This window comes from Melospiza georgiana, chromosome 1 (genome assembly GCF_028018845.1).
Source record: "Melospiza georgiana isolate bMelGeo1 chromosome 1, bMelGeo1.pri, whole genome shotgun sequence".
NCBI classification, from domain to species: Eukaryota; Metazoa; Chordata; class Aves; order Passeriformes; family Passerellidae; genus Melospiza; species Melospiza georgiana.
The window spans coordinates 135,165,215-135,180,367 of NC_080430.1; the positions used below are offsets into that span (position 1 = coordinate 135,165,215).

A 15,153-nucleotide genomic window follows, 5' to 3' on the forward strand; every position below is an offset into this window, starting at 1 on the left:
TTGGTTTCTAGACCTGTTTCCAACTTCGTATGTTGGAAAATTGTTATTTGACTGTGTTAGAAGTGTTCAAAAATTATAGTGTAGAAAATTCTAAGATGATATTTAGTTTTCTTCCTACAACACAAAGACCAACTAAAGTTGTGTATGATGCTGGGTCTAACAGCCTAGCTTCTCTTTTCCTATTTTGTACAGGAAATGGACAATGTAGTTGTAACCTTTGAATTTTTTTTGTTATAACAGTTATTCCCTTGCCTTGTAAACTTTCTTAGAGAAAAAAAAATCAGTATCATTTATATTGTGGCAGTTGTTCTTTCTGGTATTCTTTTTCTCTAAAAATGCTGAAATTCCTTCAAATCATAAAATCTGTTGAAAAAAGAGATGGGTATGAGATGGAGATACATTAAGATACAGGTACTACAAATGAACATTTTCCAACTGATTGCTTTCTTAAAGTGTGAGATTTTTCAGCCCAGCACCACTTTCACAGTTTTTGATGCTTCTATAGTAGCTGAACTGAGTGGGAAGATACAAAACTGTTTTAATTTAACTAAAGTAGCTATTAAAAAACAGTCCTCTAAGTTTGTATAGATATGTAAGGAACTCCTGTGCAGACAACAGATTGAGAAGGGGTATGCTGATGCTAATTAATTAAAAACCTGTTGAACTATGTTAGAAACTCCCTTATTTCCATCATGTCCCCATCTCCTTTCTCCAAATGTGTACATAGACATACAGGGAAAGAATCTTAAGAAGAAGCTAGGGTAGCTCAGTTGGAAGGAAAAATGAGAGGAGTGTCTGATTCTGTCTTCATGCAAATTTTATCCAGCATGTTCAATCATCTAAAAAAACTGATGAATCAGACCTTTCTGCTTTTTCCTGCCCAGATATAATACTGCCTTGTCAAATGCAACTAACAGGGAGTAGGTAGATTGCTCTTCTTGTTTAACATCCATATGTGAAACTGAATGCTAATGATTTCAGCTGCTTTTTTGAAGTGCGATGTTTCAAAATGTTACAGAAGCAAAAAAGTTTATTGGTAAATCCCTTCAGCCAGCACGACCTGTGCATCAACTGTCTTCTAAACAAGGTGAGTAGCACGGCTAAGGTGCAGTTCACTTTACCAAAGTTTGGGATATGTTTTGGGAAGTAACAAGGATGTGTAAGGTGTCTTGTTTTACTTTGTTTTTAAATTACTTCATTAAACTACAGTGAGAAAACACCTTGCTGTGTGGTGATCTTAGCACATCATTTCTGTGATAAAATCTGAATTTAAACTGTATTAGATTTATGCAGAGCTCTTTGGTGCTGCTCCTCTAGCTTGGCATCTGAAATGTAGCTTCAGAAAGCTGGATCAGGCTTCTCTGTTAAATTTGGATTTCTTAGGGTGACTGATCCTACTACTGAAAACATAAAATACACATAATTTAACAGATTATTTGGGTTTTATTGCAAGTGCTGATGCCTCAGGTACAGTACACTGCACTGCATTGTTCTTATCTAGCTTTCACACAAATTCAAAACAAAAAACCCAAAAAACTTCAAGAAAAAAAATCATGCAGTATTTATGTCAGGTGTGAATATTTTGCTTTAATTTTTAAATTTCTATAGATTAAAGCCTAGCTATTGCAGTACTACAGTTGCTATTGTTAAGTTAGAAATTTTTGTTCCAGAAGAAAGTCATCAGCTGTGCTGATGTGGACTGAAGCTAAGTGACATCATAAACTTTTACTTTGTATGAAATTTATGGAATAAATGGAAAAGGGGTCCTGTGGTGATGTGGAGCTTCTAAGTTGTGAATAAATGCCTGTAAAATCTCTGTGCAGCAAGGAATGTTCTTGGGGCAAGTATCACAAAATAATACTGTGGTGTCTATTGAAATTATTTTTTCTTAATGTTTTATGCTCACCAGCATCACCCATTGCATTAAACATTCGGACTGAATTACCCAGCAGCACTGAAGTATGTTTGCAGAGTAAGGTTAACTGGGTGAGTATTGAGGAAATATATAATTTTTTATAAATTGGAGGTCAGCAGATCTGTTGAGTAACTAAATGAAAACTGTTTCCAGCTCGGAGTGTCCTTGACTCTGAATGTTTTAAACCAGCAGTGTCCGAACTGTTGAAGAGAATTTTGAGTTTCAGGAATGCCTTTCCCTGGTATTTGCATGCACTAATAGCTGAAAAATGCAGCTTAGGAATTTAAGATTCTTACAAAAAATCTGTGTGGCATTTCTTTAGTCTTCCTGAATTTAAGTCAGCTCTTTTAAACTTAGAGTACATGTATTCTGTCTTCACTTATTATGTGTAAACAATAAAATTAGAAATTTTTTTTGTTGTTAGCACATGTACAAATTCATTTGAGACAGCAAACATCATAAAACTTTATGCTTTATTGCTAGGAGTGCTTGACTTTGGACATGGTACAAATATGTTTTTCAGACTTGAAATTGGTTGTAGCTGTTTGCTGGAAGATGAAGTTTGAAGTCTTCCAAATGGAATGCTTCCTGTTTCATAGCCTGCTTCATGTTTCATAGCCTGAAATTTCTGTTGATTCTGATTTGAATGCTTTTTCAGAGTGTTGATAAATGTTTTTTTTTTTTTTTTTGAGAACAAATACCTGTTCCTTAATTTTTACTTTATTTTTTTATTATTTTAGAAGAGTTTCAGTAAACCAGTAAGCGTTCTTTATTGCATTAAGCTTCTGCAAGCTGCCTTTGACTTTAACATTAAAAAAAAAAAAAAGTTAAGGTCTTGGGAGCCTATCTTTGATCCAACACAGGGAAATTAACACCCTTGTCTCTTGAGCAGTAATTACTGAAGAGAACAAACTACTCACTTTTAAATAAGCCTCTGGTCATCAGTGCTGTAAAATTCAGTTTCATCAGTATTTAGCTACATGTAGCTGCACTTTGCCTTTGTTTGATATAGGTATAGCTGGATTTTTTATATTTTTTTTAACTTTTTGTTTAATGTAGCATATGGAAAAGACTTTTTCAATAAGACTTGACCATCTCCGTTCTGCTAAACGAAAGAATCCAAGTCCATCCTTTTGTCTTTAAGAAAAGTCCTTCCTGCTTTTATTATTCCCAAATGTAGCAGCTTGTGGCTGTATTTTAGGTGGGATAATAGAAAAGAAAGGGATAATTGTGTTCTTTTTAAAGACTAACAGTAGAACTGTAAAGTTCTGTATAAAAATATCTCTCAAATATGTTCATCTGTATTGTCTTATTTCTTTATTGTATGTAATCAAGAGTAACATTCTACTGGTTCAAATTAAACTGTACTACAACTGTTACTTTTACCTAAGAAACATGTATCCTTGTTTTAATATGCTTTAAGGAAATAAGCTTCCTAACTTTCCTTCCTATCTTAGTCATCTGAAATGACTGAAGTGAAGATCTTAACTCAAACTATGATGCTCTGTCAACCAAAGCAACATGAATCAGGAGAAAAAAAAGGTAAAATACTGCATGTGGAGCTGTGTCAGGATTTTATTTTCTGGATGAAGGACAACTGAACTTTGAAGTGATGTGGGCTGCACTTTATTTTTTCTGATCAGCCAGTGCATTGATAGTTTGGAGAGCAGTATGAAACTTTCCTGCTTTTCACATAACACTCTAGAGAAAGTGTAAAAATTCACCATAAGTGAGGTAGAAAACTTCCACTGGTAGAGCTGCTTGCATATGGGGATATAACTTGAAAAAACCCAAATAAACCCAACAAAACAAACAAACAAAAAGCCGCAGCCAACTCCCTGAAAAAAACAGACCCCAAACATAAAAAAAATTCTTCACACTAAATCCTGGGTTTGTATGGATTGTTTGTGTGTGTAGAAGTGCACATTTGAGTTGCATCCTTTAGCCTGCTGCAGGGCTCAGTTGTGGCACACAGACTATTGAATGTAAACAAGTTAAGAACTCAGCATTTTGGCTTCCTTGTCCTGCTCTTACTACGGTGGTTCTGAAATAATAGTATTTGGGTGGTTAGATATGAATTAACTTTTTTTATGATTAATCCTGCACTATTTGTTTCTGTGTCAGTACTGTCCTTAAGGTTTGCTCCTTGTGCTTTTCTCTCTGTACTGCCTGCCACTGTACTCATAGAGAAATGGTAGTTTAACCAAGTCAAATTTATGCTCTTTTTTTTCACTAAAGGATAATCTCAGAGTTCAAATGCATTCTCACAATACTTCCCTGTCCTGCTTCCTACCTAATTCTTCATTTTTAAACATGTCACAGAAACTGCATCAGTTACCCAGGTTAGGTCACCAGTTTATTGAGACAATTTCATTTGTCTGTGTCTGCCTGTAATCAGGCATCCATCTGTAATTTCCAATCCTTAAGTAATCTCTGAAGATGTAGTTTGTCCTTTTGCTATTTGTACTCAAAATTTGAAAGAATTCTGTTAGGTTTTAATGAGGCTTTCATATTTTTGTCAGTCTGAGGTTACCATCTCACAGGTTATTGGGCATTGGTTTGGTTCTGTTGTGTGTTACTGACTTATTTAAGTCTTCCATGTATCTTCTTTAAAGCTCAGGCTCATTTAGGCTCATTTCTTCTAGTTTTGATCTTGATAAATAGAAGAGAGTTCTGTTCTTTTGATCTAGTTAGATGACAGACTTGTCAAGTTCTGTCCATTTAGTGGTTTCTTTCTGCTCTTTGTCATCGATTCTGCTTGTGGTGAGTAGAGATTGTTTTGTTCTACAAGATCTTAAACAGCTTCTCATCAGATCCTGGTCTCTTGTATAATCCAACCCTTTGGATCATTTTCAGTGGTTACTTGCTCTGTGATGCCTCTCTGAGTCTGCTCCACAATTCTCCCCATTGTCAAACTTTTTCTCACACTTGTTTTCAAAGGGCTTTTGTTTGTTTGCTGATAGTTGTAATCTTTTCCTTCCGAGTTGCACAACTTTAGAGGTCCTACTATTCAGCTACTTCTTATAAATAAGTCTTTTGTTTTCTTCTTTTTTTTTTTTTTCTTGCACAGTAACATTTCTTCTAGAGCTCTGTTTATATTCAGCTGTACTTTAAGTTCCAGATAATAATTTCTATTTAATATCTCTTCAGCGGTACTGTGGTTTCAATTATCTGTCTCAGCAGTTCTTAAGTGCAACATGGGGTTTTCATGGGCCCTTCTTGAGCTTTTCCAGGGCTCTCTGGATGGTATCCTGTCCCTCAGGTGTGCCAACTGCACCGCTCAGTTTGGTGTTACCTGCAAATTTGCTGAGGGTGCCGTTGATCCCACTGTCTGCCATTGCTGAAGATGCTCAATAGAATTGGTCCAGATATGGACCCCTGAGGGATCTCATTCATCATTCACTGATCTGCATCCAGACATGATCACTACTCTTTGGATCATAGGATGGTTTGGGTTGTAGGGGACTAAAATTTCAAGTTCTAACCCCCTGCTATGAGTGGGGACACCTGCCAGGAGACCATGGTACTCAAAGCCCCATCCAGCCTGATGATGAACACTTCCAGGGATGGGGCATCCATAACTTCTCTGTGCAGCCTTTTCCAGTGCCTCACCATCCTCAGAGTAAAGAATTTTGTTCTCCTGTCTAGCCTAAACCCACTGTCCCTCAGCTTAAGGCCATTCCCCTTTTCCTATCACTACATGCCTCTGAAAAGTCCCTCTGTAGCTTCTTGTAGGCCCCCATCAGGTACTGGAAGGCTGTCCCAAAGTATCCCAAGAGACTTTTCCAGGCTGAACATCTTCAACTATCTAAGCCTGTCTTCTTAGGGGGGGTGTTCCAACCCTGTGATCAGCTTAGGCACTCTCCTCTGCACTTGTTCCAACATGAGATCAGATGCAGCTGTCCAGCCAGTTCCTCATCCAGTGAACAATCCCCCAATCTAATCCACATCTCCCCAATTTAGAGAGAAGGGTGTTGTGGGGGATTGTGTTCAAGGCCTTACAAAAATCATCTTCATAGGTTTTTAATCAAAGGGAGGTAAAAAGAAGACATAAGTTTTCAAGTATGCTTGTATTCTTTAAACTGTTTCTTTTTCAAAGTTACCCACATGCCCTCCCTTAGGTTCACCAGTCACTGCATCATTTGTGTTCAAAGGCAGGAAAAAATCTGTGTCATCGTCGATATCAGCTTCTCTCTTTTCAACATCCCACAGTCTGAGAAGCAAAAACTGTTGTCCATCGGGTGACAGTGTAACAATCTTGCAGGAAGCCCATTATTGCTAAAGCAATATGCTTCTTTGTCATCAAGGACCAGAGATAAGGTTTGTTCTTTGTTCGCCTAATTCCTTTCCTCTTGTTTCTTGCTTGAGAATATCGGTTTAAAACCAGATATTGCTAGATATACTGTATCCAAAGCTATGCCATGGTAGACATAGTGCTATCAACTTGAATGAGAAACCTACATGTTCTGAGCAAAGGCTCTGACACTTGTTGATCCAACATAATCCCTCAAAAGTATTTCACTGCTATTAATCTGTTTGCCATTTTGCATACAGCAGATCTTGTCATTACTTTTAGGTGTTGAAAGACATTTAACTTATTAGCTCCAAGAAAAGAGACACCCTGTTTTTGTTATCTGTCACTTAAAAATAGGTGCCACTTTGGAGTGAGTTATAAACAGATTTTCTTGTGGGTTTCAAGACCAGTTTATGGTGTCTCTGCTAATTAGAACAAGATACAGGGAGTCTGTCTGTTGTAAGGTTGGATTCAGCTTTTTTCGTCTTTTGTGTTGATTTACTGTGTCAGTTTGATACAGGTAAAGTGAAATGCTCTGTAATTTACTTCAGAATTTCCTGATGCAAGATATGACCTAAATTACTTCTGTTTTTAAAATTGATTTTTATATTCTATGTGTAGCATTTCTTCTATAAGTTACAAAATAATTTTTCTGAATTTCCAATCTTAATTCCTTAAACAAGAATGTTAAACTTAGTGATTTTCTATATTCACAGAAAGGATCCAATACAGCAGAGATTTCCTTCTGAAGCTTTCAAATGTTTCTCTCTCTCAGAAGAAACCAGAGTTTCTTCCTGATCATCCAATTGTACTTGAAAAGCCAGTAAGTGCATTCTTTTGTGGTAAATGAAGTTACCAAATCATTCATGGAAGTTTTGATAAACCATTTGACAGGAAACATTTACCTTCAAAATGGCCTGTCAAATTGGTAAAACCTTCAAAGGACAGATTGAGCAATTCAACACAACTTTTGTATGTAACTTCTCCAGTTGATATTTGACATCTTACCCTGAGTATTACCCTATAAAGGGTAAAGAGTTTTAAATTTGTTTTCAGGAAAAAATCAGGTATGTTTTCATGTTTTCAAAATAGAAGAGAACAATCTTGATACATTTCCAGCTTGGTAAAAATCTTAATCCACTGTTTGAGGTGTTCATGCATCAGTGTCCACCACAAAACCATTAATGAGCTCATTGCAGTTTGTATTATCATTATCTTTGGTCTTTGGTTTTGGGAAGAAATTAATAGAAATGAAGGTGAAGGATATCCATGTGTGCTACCTTAATGTTTGTGATGAAATAATCCTCAAAAACTTCATATGCTAGGAAAAAACATCTACTGGATCATATTCTGGACCCCAAGTGTGGGAAAAGCTTCTGTGTAAACATCATATCAAATTAGGCTACATAAGTTGGCTGCTTTTGAGATCATTGGGATGTAGTTCTGCTAGAAATAGGATTCCTATTATGGAATAGTATGTCCACATGGTTACTTTGTTGGCCACATTTGGAGGCATTTTTAAACTTTAGAAATTCTGTCCTTTGAAAAAACAAAAATTAACTAATATATGATCATAATCACCTTTCCCTGATCTTTTTATATCTTTCTGTTTGCCCTCAAGATGAAAGCTTTCTTTGTTTGAAAATCTGCTTTCAGATTGGGAAGTCTCAGCTCTTTAATTTCCTAACTTTCTCCCCTCTCCCACCACCTGGGTTTCTAAAAGTGGCAAATTTTGATAATCTGTGTGCTTTCAGATGTTTACATTCCTAGGAAAAAGGCAGGTCCCTATACAGAAATCACTGAGATCACCTAGTTCAGCCAAAATTCTGGGCTATTGATTGATCATGTCATCTGTTTTTCTGCACAGAAACCAGAGGAATTGATGAGATCATGTGTAAATCAAATAATTGATGCTTAAAAGTGGCAGAAGGTGGCCTACAAATGAATTTCTTATGACAGACAATCCTACAGTGTCAGTGAGCTTGTATTTTAGAGCAGGGGCTTTTCAACAGTTTGTTGCTGAACTGAGTATTCAGACAGTTCATGCCTATCTAAGACTTTACTAGTTCTGAATTTTTGAAGCCACTGCTGAAGTGTGTGCCCATTTATGAGTAAAAGTTGTATTGTCAGATGAAGAAAACTTCCTAGAATGACTTGTTAGAAGGAAGATACAGTTACGGTTGGTGGACTGTGGACTGCATTTGTCCCAAAGGACACTGGAGGTTTTTTCAGATGTGGGGATCAGGGCTCAGCATTCAAACAGATGTTAGTACTGTTAGTGCTTGACACACAATAGGAAACTTTTAGAGGAAGTCCCTATGATTAATGAAAATAGAACTGTTTGCTATAATAAAAAAAGTTCCAAATTGTGAAATGGATGTGGAGTAAAAAAGAGTTACAAGCAGACTGAAATGAAAACTCTGAGTGATCTCTTATAACGGAAGTAATTTGAGGGTTGGTTTGTCTCACAGGTAAAGAACAAACCTTTCATTGACATCTGCAAGAAGTGACATGTTGTTTGGAAGATCCAGAGTCCGTCACTGAGGGAGCTACATTTGATGTAGGTCTTCAAGATTTTTGAAGGTACTTGGGTGCCTGCAGATGGAAGTACGACCCTGTGAAACCTATGAAAATGCCTGTTTCTTCCTGTAATTGCCTGAATGCTTTAAGAGACAAGCCTTTAATTTGTAATGCCTGAAATGGCAATATGATTAAAGTGAAAATAAATAATTTTGCATATTGGTGTGGCAGAATTTTGTCATTGAATTGTTTCTGTTATGTAGCCAGATGTGCTGCCTGACCATAAATTCTAAATAAATACTTGACTTGGACCTTTGGATTGCTCCTAACTCCCTTCCTCAAGTAAAGATGGAACAAGTACTGGCTGTGTCAATTCTCAGATGTCTTAGGGTATCTACTCCTCTAGTAGTAGAGTTTTTTTTTTAGGCTTTTTTTTTGACAAAACTTGACTTGTTTCTTCTTAATTTGAAATCTTCATCTTGACACAAGATATTCTTTAATATCTTGTGGATACCCATACCTTTTTTCAAGGTATGAAGTCTCTTATTAGTAGTAATTTCGCTAATAAGGGACATTTTCTCTCATCCTGCGTCAGAACAGGAGACCTGCATGTGCATTATATTCCTTAAAGTTCTTTGTAAATAATTGTCCTGTGTTCTTGACTTTGAAAAGTGAAAGTCAAGGAAAAACTGAGGAACAAGACAGATTTTAATCCTATGTCTTATATGGGTAAATGGGTGTACCAATGTAGAGTTAATTCTCTCTTTTTCCCTTCAATGAGTCTGGTATCCAATACTGAAGTGGAAAGCAGTAGTTCAAGTACTTCCTGAAAGCATCCATCAGTTGACAGGCATCAATAACAAATATTTTGTATGAATATAATTAGCTTATAAATGTCTATTTTGACCCACAATAATATCATTTGGGTACTGCAGGCAATTTTTTTACCCTCTGTCACAAATGATAATGAAAGCTAAATGAGGATGTGTTAAATGGCAATTGCAGTAATGCAAAAACTGTCAAGTTGCACTGGATTGGCACTAGCTTTCTTTTCCTGAATGATACAAATAAATCTTTTTGTTGGTTAGTTTTTAATCTCCGGGAGTTTCTTAGAGTGAGTCATATGGACCTATTTTCCCAATATGTTGGGGAAACATATTTTCAGACAGTTTCTGTGTGTAGCTCTCAAAACTCCTAAGTGAAACTTCTCAAACTTCTTGTGTATGATTCATCAAAGTGTTTTTTTACTAGTATATCTACAAAGCGGAGTAACTCTTATAAGGATATAGGACCCGCTACAACTTTTTTCACCCTTCCAGCACCTAATTGACATGAAGTTCTAAAGCAGGTGATTGTAAGAATGATTTTAATACATTTTTCACAGTGAAAAGAAAAAATGTCACAAACCTTCGTGTAGTATGTAATTTTTAGGGGTTTTCCCTGATTCTGTGTCATATGCCACTATTTCCTTTGTTGGTAGGTCAGTAGTGATAGAAAAACCCCATGCTATACAGTAGCTTAACATCTTGGCATACTAAAAACAGCAGCCTGTTGTTCAGAAGTATGTGTAGATTTACTTTGATTAAGACAACAAACCTTTAAACTTATACTGATGTCATTTGTGAGGATAGTTTCAGTGCCCTTTTATAAATTGACAGATCTGTAGGATCTGGATCATGTCAATAAAGGAAAGCCTTGGACTTTGGTGTTAAAAGCATTCACTTTCACTGAGTTACTGTGAGAGAGATAAGGGTGAAATTTTTCTGTAATACGGGCACATAAATTCAGATGTGCGTGTAACCCTCTCTGACATCCACATTTGTGTGGAGAACCAAGACCTCATGAACTTTATTGGCAAAGGGCTTGATTCAGTTGCTTAAAGGTAGGCATCTGGTGTCATCTGAGAGTCACCTGGAATTCCAGCCCACATGCTGCATGGGCCTGCCATGAATGACAGACAAACTACAGCTAACACGCGTCATCCTCAGCTGGGAGCTGGAGACCAGCTGGGCTCCTCTACTGTAACTCACATGCACTACATTTGCCTTTGTTCAGACAAATAACTCACCTCAGAACTCTGCTGATAAAATAGGAACCTATTGAGCTTAGACCTTGTGATTTCTGGAACACAGGACCTTACTGCAATGAAGACTTTGTAGTTGGAGTTCCCCCTTTTCAATTACATATGATAACTTTTTGCTGAGAAGAAATAAAACTAAACAAGATGGTATTTTATTGAACATGGCATTTAAGTTTCTTTTTGGGTACTGTTTGTAAGCTTAGACTGCTAAATGGATGGAGAGAGTGGTCATGTAGCATGTAGAGTTTGTCAGCCTGCTGTGGAGGTGTGAGGTTACAGTGGTTGCTTGCCCATTCTCGGGCAGGAGAGCACACCTCAGATGCAGGAGACATGACTTGCTAGGGAATCAAGTATTGCTACTTCCAGGTCTTACAGCATCACAGAATATCCTCAGCTAGAAGAGACTCAACAGGATCATTGAGTCCAGCTCCTGGCCCTTAGACTCAGTACACTTAGACTCAAACCATGTGACTGTGAGCATTGTCCAAAGGCTGCTTGAACTCTGTCAGGCTTGGTGCTGTGACCACTGCCCTGGTCCAGTGTTCCTCTACCCTCTGGGTAAAGGACCTTTTCTTATTGCCGAACCTCAGTTTCCCCTCATACAACTTGATGCCATTTCCTTGGGTCCTTTCACAGGTCACCAGAGAGAAGGAATCAGTGCCTGCTTCTCTTCTCCTCGTGAGGGAGTTGCAGACTGCAATGAGGTCTCCCCTCAGTCTCCTCCAGGCTGAACCAAGTGACCTCAGCCACTCCTTGTTATGGCTATGCCTGTAGGCCCTTCATGATCCTCATGGCCCTCCTTTGGCCACTTTTAAATAGCTTTACATGGCCCTCCTTTGGATATTCTTAGATAGCTTTATATCTCTTTTATATTTTGTGCCCAAAACTGCCCCCAGCACTTGAGGTGAGGCTGCCCCAGCTCAGAGCAGAGCGGGACAATCCCTCCCTTGCCCTGCTGGCAATGCTGTGCCTGATGCCCCCCAGGACAGGGTTGTTCCTCCTGGCTGCCAGGGCACTGCTGGCTCACATTCGATCAACCAGGACCCCAGACCCCTGGATGTGAGGGCAGTCTGGCTCCACCCCTGTCACCCACTGATGACCAGGTTGATTGAGCTGACCCAGCTGGCCCAGGGGGTGTCCACTTCCCCCTCAATGCTCCATGTGCATCCCTACCAAAGCTGCACCCTGGTTGAAGAGGGTGATCTTCCCCATGGAGATGGTGCTGTTCATTGGTCAAGGGTATACAGCAGCCCTGCCCCCTGCTAGAACCAGCCTCTAAACAAGCTCAAGGTTTATGGTTATTTATATTGTAACTGCAGTTTCTCTAATGATTTTGCAGTGACCTGCCAGAGATCCAAAGAAAATACTTCCTGAGTGGTCAGAACATAGAGGTTGTGCAGTGTTCAGTGTGGGGATCTACAGTGATGAGAGATAGGCAGATATGTTTCCTCTTGGGAGGGTAAGGGCTAAGAGTCTGTAAGAGGAGATATTGTTGCCTTGTTTTGTCATGAGCAGAAAATATGCTGGGGGAAGTTCTGCATTAGCACAAAGAGTTTTCCCTATGTTTATTCTTTTCATTAATGACTTACAGCTTCTCTGCAGACATGTATGAACATGTGTGTTCCGGTTCATACTTCTTTCTTTTGTAAAAGGAGAACACAGCAGCATTAAGTAATGGCTGTTTATTAATGCAGTAATAAAACTTTTCACAAATATTTAGTCATACATTCAAGACACACTTTTCTGTGACAGTTTGGACTGTCACAGAAATAAATAGTTTATCATAATTGTCTTATTTCAGTTTTTAGAATGCATCATTTCACTGAACTAGTCACAAGAAGAAAAGGTAATAAATGCAGTTTTCCAGATTTTAGAATGGATAAAGTGGAACAGATTCCATCCATAATAACAAATGTTATCATAATTTCACTTGTACACTGCAATATGAATGTTAGTGTAATGAAAGGCAATACAACATTAACATTACTTGGAACCACAACTTCTAGTTGTTATTGAGGACACACCACGATGCTGAAAGAGAACAGAGTTTATTTATTTTTAGCATAAATTTCATTTCTTTTTTGACCTCTGGTAAAAATTCTAAATAAAATACCCATAATATATATAATTAAATGCTTGTTTATATATGCAGCTAATACTGGTGAGAAAAAATACTCAGGATACTGGGAGAGCTGAGTCTAAGTGGTGGGAGGGCTTTATCACAATAATTATATCCCTTTTTGATAACATCCAAAGAAACATTTATGTGTCGTAGGTGCAGCTGCATAGAATTAAGCGCCCTGAGAGCAAATCAAATAAATCCTCAGTCCTGTGCTGCTGTGTGTGTCAGTTTTTAACCCAAGCTCTGTGTTCCCTGGGTGGTTGTGTTAGCTTTAATGACTTGCTTTCCTAGTGACATTATTCAAATCTGGTGGGTTTTTTATACAAGTCTAGGAATTAATAACTTTTTGTCCTCAAAAGTAGGAGAATTGATGGGCTTGCAAAATGTCATTCCCATAAAAAGTTCTGTAATCACCAGATTATAGGCAGTGCTGGGGTGAAACCAATTTGTATTTCTTCCCCACAATCTCTAGCCTTTGGCCTTTTGAAATGGAACTTTATGCAGAGAGGAACCACAAGATTTATGGAGAGAGATGGGAAGGAAGGAAAGGAATTGGGACTGTATGTGAGATGCCAAGTGCCCTTAGTAAAGGAGTGTACTAGGCTACATAGGTGTCACACTACACAAATTCATTAACAGAACTTATTTCTTATATATGTATCCATAAATGCTTCCATTAATGGTACTTTAATGAAAATTATTATTCATGAAGAAACATGATGAGAAAATACTCAAGAGTCCTACCTGAATTCAGGCTATGAGCCTAGTAGTCTTTGAAACATCAGTGGATGTTTCAACCCCCCAAAATGCCAATTTAACAATTTATTTCATGTGTTATAGTGTTATAAGTGTTCAGTGGTTTCCCTTTATCTTGTTTTCTTCACCCAAAGGTTCTCTAGAGTCCTTAAGTCCAGATCTTGTGTAAAAATGAGACATTCACTGAATGTGAACTGAATGATTCATGCCACCCTGGTAGATTGGGTGAAAAACTGGGTGAGTTAACAGGTGTATGAGTGATTATAATAGCTTGTGGTTCCTCTTAACTGATGGTAAATTAATTTTCTTTGGGATAATACTGGATCAAACAGTCTTGAAAACTTGTCTTCCTGAATCATTCTTGGCTACTAAGTGCATCCTTACTAATTTTAGTTAATTGGTAAAGACTTACAGGTTGTAAACTTTGAATTAATCAGATTCAGGTTACAGTTTGCAATTGATTCAGTTCTTATCTACCCAGATGTGTAAAAGAAGTTTGGAAGTTTCTCAGCTAGGGTAAATTTTTTTTAGAATAGAGCCTATCTGTGTTCTAACTGCAGACAGGTTTAGGGTTTTTTCCTTCTGATTTTATAGCGATATCACTTTACGTGATAAAATATGTCTAAAATTCTTTTGTAAAGTGTACTGGTGGGATTGCAGCCATCATTTTTTACTTCAAGATCATTTTCTGTCTTTCAAACACAAATACAATTTGTATAGATAAATTGCAGGAAGCTCTTTCCATGAAACAGAGTTCAAATCATTGCACAGATTTCTAAATTACAGGTAATGTATAATATTGTACAAAGAAGTGTGAATGCATTAATTCCCATTGCCCCTGCCCCAGCAAGGAGTGCACAGTGAGAAATGCTGTTTCTATGGTAACTGTCTGCCAGGACAGAGTGCTGCAGACTGAAATCCTTCTTAGCAGGCAGAGTAAATGCTGTAATGAGTACTTGGAATCCAATTTCAGACACTTCCATATTTAGGCACTTAAAAATTATGTTTACATTTTATTTTATGTAAATTGCACTTTACTCATATGTAAACTACCCTGGAACACTGCTGGATCATGTGCAGTCTCTTGGACAGAAAGAATTTTGGAAAAAGGCTCCATTGTTTCCAAATCAAGTTTCTCTTAAATCCAGCAACATCCCAGTAGATACAAGATTTTACAGAGATGCTTGGTTCATTAACTAAAATCTCTGAATTCTGCAGGAGTCCCTGGCATATAATTTTGTGTCCACATCAGGTTCATGAGATCTGAAGATGTCTTGGCTGGTTTATTTTAAGAACAAACCCTAGGTACAAGACTACATTTATTTTTGTACTAAGTGGGGTTTTATTATTTTAAATTTAGTCGGTACTCAGACACATAGGAAATTAGGGCTCCAGTGTAATAGATTGTGTTCCCTAAAATAAAAAAAATAAATTAATGTCCTCTCTCTGTAAATATGAGACTGACG

The 15,153-nt window shown here is 37.5% G+C and overlaps 2 protein-coding genes across 2 annotated transcripts in view; one reads left to right on the forward strand and one right to left on the reverse strand.

Annotated features, from left to right (window-relative positions):
- The first annotated feature begins 999 nt into the window (after positions 1–999).
- On the forward strand, positions 1,000–8,754 carry C1H8orf88 (chromosome 1 C8orf88 homolog). Its single transcript, XM_058040809.1, has 5 exons — positions 1,000–1,087; positions 1,910–1,986; positions 3,373–3,457; positions 6,926–7,032; positions 8,681–8,754. The coding sequence occupies exons 1-5, from the start codon at positions 1,000–1,002 to the stop codon at positions 8,717–8,719; spliced, it is 396 nt and encodes a 131-aa protein (XP_057896792.1). The 3' UTR covers positions 8,720–8,754.
- Positions 8,755–12,610: 3,856 nt separating this feature from the next.
- Positions 12,611–15,153, reverse strand: part of NECAB1 (N-terminal EF-hand calcium binding protein 1) — a 52,936-nt gene continuing 50,393 nt past the window's right edge. Inside the window, exon 13 of the mRNA XM_058026027.1 lies at positions 12,611–12,840. Coding sequence (XP_057882010.1) covers positions 12,812–12,840 — 29 coding nt within the window. The 3' untranslated portion in view covers positions 12,611–12,811. The remainder of the gene's footprint in view (positions 12,841–15,153) is intronic.

What these genes read in the sequence shown, in the direction of transcription:
- C1H8orf88 (XM_058040809.1), top strand. Translation starts at nt 1,000, where the DNA reads ATGTTTCAAAATGTTACAGAAGCAAAAAAGTTTATTGGTAAATCCCTT. An exon ending in TCAACTGTCTTCTAAACAAG is followed by an intron (nt 1,088 to 1,909) that starts GTGAGTAGCACG and finishes TATGCTCACCAG; the next exon opens with CATCACCCATTGCATTAAAC. An exon ending in TGAATCAGGAGAAAAAAAAG is followed by an intron (nt 3,458 to 6,925) that starts GTAAAATACTGC and finishes CTATATTCACAG; the next exon opens with AAAGGATCCAATACAGCAGA.